General features: G+C 43.3%; 1 protein-coding gene across 1 annotated transcript in view; it reads left to right on the top strand.

The window, feature by feature from the left end:
• The window catches only part of LOC103521176 (serine-enriched protein-like), a gene marked incomplete at its 5' end in the record, with an annotated part of 6700 nt that extends 4865 nt beyond the window's left edge, over positions 1–1835 (top strand). Inside the window, one exon of the mRNA XM_008486281.1 lies at positions 1609–1835. Within this exon, the coding sequence (XP_008484503.1) occupies positions 1609–1835 (227 nt within the window). The remainder of the gene's footprint in view (positions 1–1608) is intronic.
• Between the last annotated feature and the right edge of the window lie 2 nt (positions 1836–1837).

Raw genomic sequence — 1837 nt, 5'->3', positions numbered from 1 at the left:
TCCTCCTCCTCCTCATCTCTCTCTCTCTCTCTTCTAAACAAAGAAACCACACCGGAAACCAAATTTGGGGAGTTGAAAAGTTGCTTGTTGCCAGCCTAGAGATAGCTTGGTTGGTAGCGCGTCTGCCTTGTAAGCGCTAGGCCGCGGGTTCGATTCCCGCCCGGGCGGATTTTATTCTGATGGGATAATGTTCGTTATTGGAACGGCTGACTTTCTCCTATCCTGTCTCCCTTCTCTCTTCGATTTCGGGACGATAAGATCTCCTTGTTCTTGTTACAGTTCTCTCTATCAAACCCACAGAGAATTCAATTCTGGGATTTCGGGATTCCGGCGTAAAATGGCCAATTTTCGAATCTCGGAATTGGAGCTCTTGAAAATAGGAAGTAAAAATCTGTGTCAACTTTGATGTTTCCTGTATAATAATTCACAGCTTATTCCTGTTTCAAAGCTTATTCCTGTATAATTCCTATCTGATTTTCTGTATAATTCACAGCTTATTCCTCTATAATTCCTATCTGATGATTTGTATAATTCACAGCTTATTCCTGTATAATTCCTATCTGATTTTCTTTCACAACTTATTCCTGTATAATTCCTATCTGATTTTCTGTATAATTGACAGCTTATTCCTGTATAATTCCTATCTGATTTTCTTTCACAACTTATTCCTGTATAATTCCTATCTGATTTTACGTTATATTTCACAGCTTATTCTGGAAGAGGAAGACGTAAGAAAAAAAAAAAAACGGTTTCATGGCCCTCTTTTTCATTAAAACAACGCATTAGATTCGTGTGGTCTGTGTGGTAGCATACCTCTACTGTGTCTTTCATCAGACCGACGAGAATCGAAATACGAGTTCAATTTTCTTTCGTCAATGTCGGGGATCGAACCCGGGGAACCTCTCACCCTTTTCGAATCTTCCCCTGCCGTTTCTTCTTCTTCTCCAACATCTTCGCCTGGTCCACCTTCTTCTTCTTTTTCACCCCCACTCAACCTGTGGCCCATTGGGCGGAGGAAGAACGAGCCCGCGTCTGTCAGCATCTTGTGGGAGTGATAGACCATGTCAGACTACTCCTCATAGGTAGGTACATAAAGCCGTATTTTTTTTTAGAGGTTTGACAGAGGGAACTGTTAACTGCAAACTATTGACGTAGGTTTTTTTTTTTTTAAGAGGTTTGACAGAGGGAACTGTAACTGCTATGGTCTTATCGTCCCGAAATCGAAGAGAGAAGGAAGACAGGATAGGAGAAAGCCAGCCGTTCCGAGAACGAACATTATCCCACCAGGATAAAATCCGCCCCGGGCGGGAATCGAACCCGCGGCCTAGCGCTTACAAGGCAGACGCACTACCAACTAAGCTAACTAGGCTGGCAATGTCCATCTTTTCTCGTCGATTTCGGGACGTTAAGTGCGCGTCAACAACGACGACCATACACCCTTGGAATTGGCTTCTATTCATTAGCATGGTTTGTTTGTTAGCCCGTCCTTCTTTTATTATTTTCTCTTGGGTTGGTACTAGGCTATGGTTGAGGGTAGGCACTCCATTGGGGACGCCTTACATTTGAATTTAATCATTTTAATCTCCATCATTCTCTTCCCTCACTCAGATTCCCAAGTATTTGCCGAGGAAGTCGAGCCTACAGGAGCAGTCCCCATGGAATTATCATTGGAACGATACAAGTATGCGGCCATAGGGGGTTTGTCCAATAAGTTCAAAGATAGTCCCTCTACTGATAAGCGTCTACAGCCGCGGATTTCGGTCAAGTTTTTCCCCGGCTCTCAGATCCTGGTTCAGGAGAAGATGTCGTATCAGAAGATACTCAATTCCTGGTAAGA

Source organism: Diaphorina citri, unplaced genomic scaffold (assembly GCF_000475195.1).
Source record: "Diaphorina citri unplaced genomic scaffold, Diaci psyllid genome assembly version 1.1 scaffold4672, whole genome shotgun sequence".
Taxonomy (NCBI): domain Eukaryota; kingdom Metazoa; phylum Arthropoda; class Insecta; order Hemiptera; family Psyllidae; genus Diaphorina; species Diaphorina citri.
Note: the sequence above shows the minus strand (reverse complement) of the source record. Positions and strands in the feature narration are given on the sequence as shown.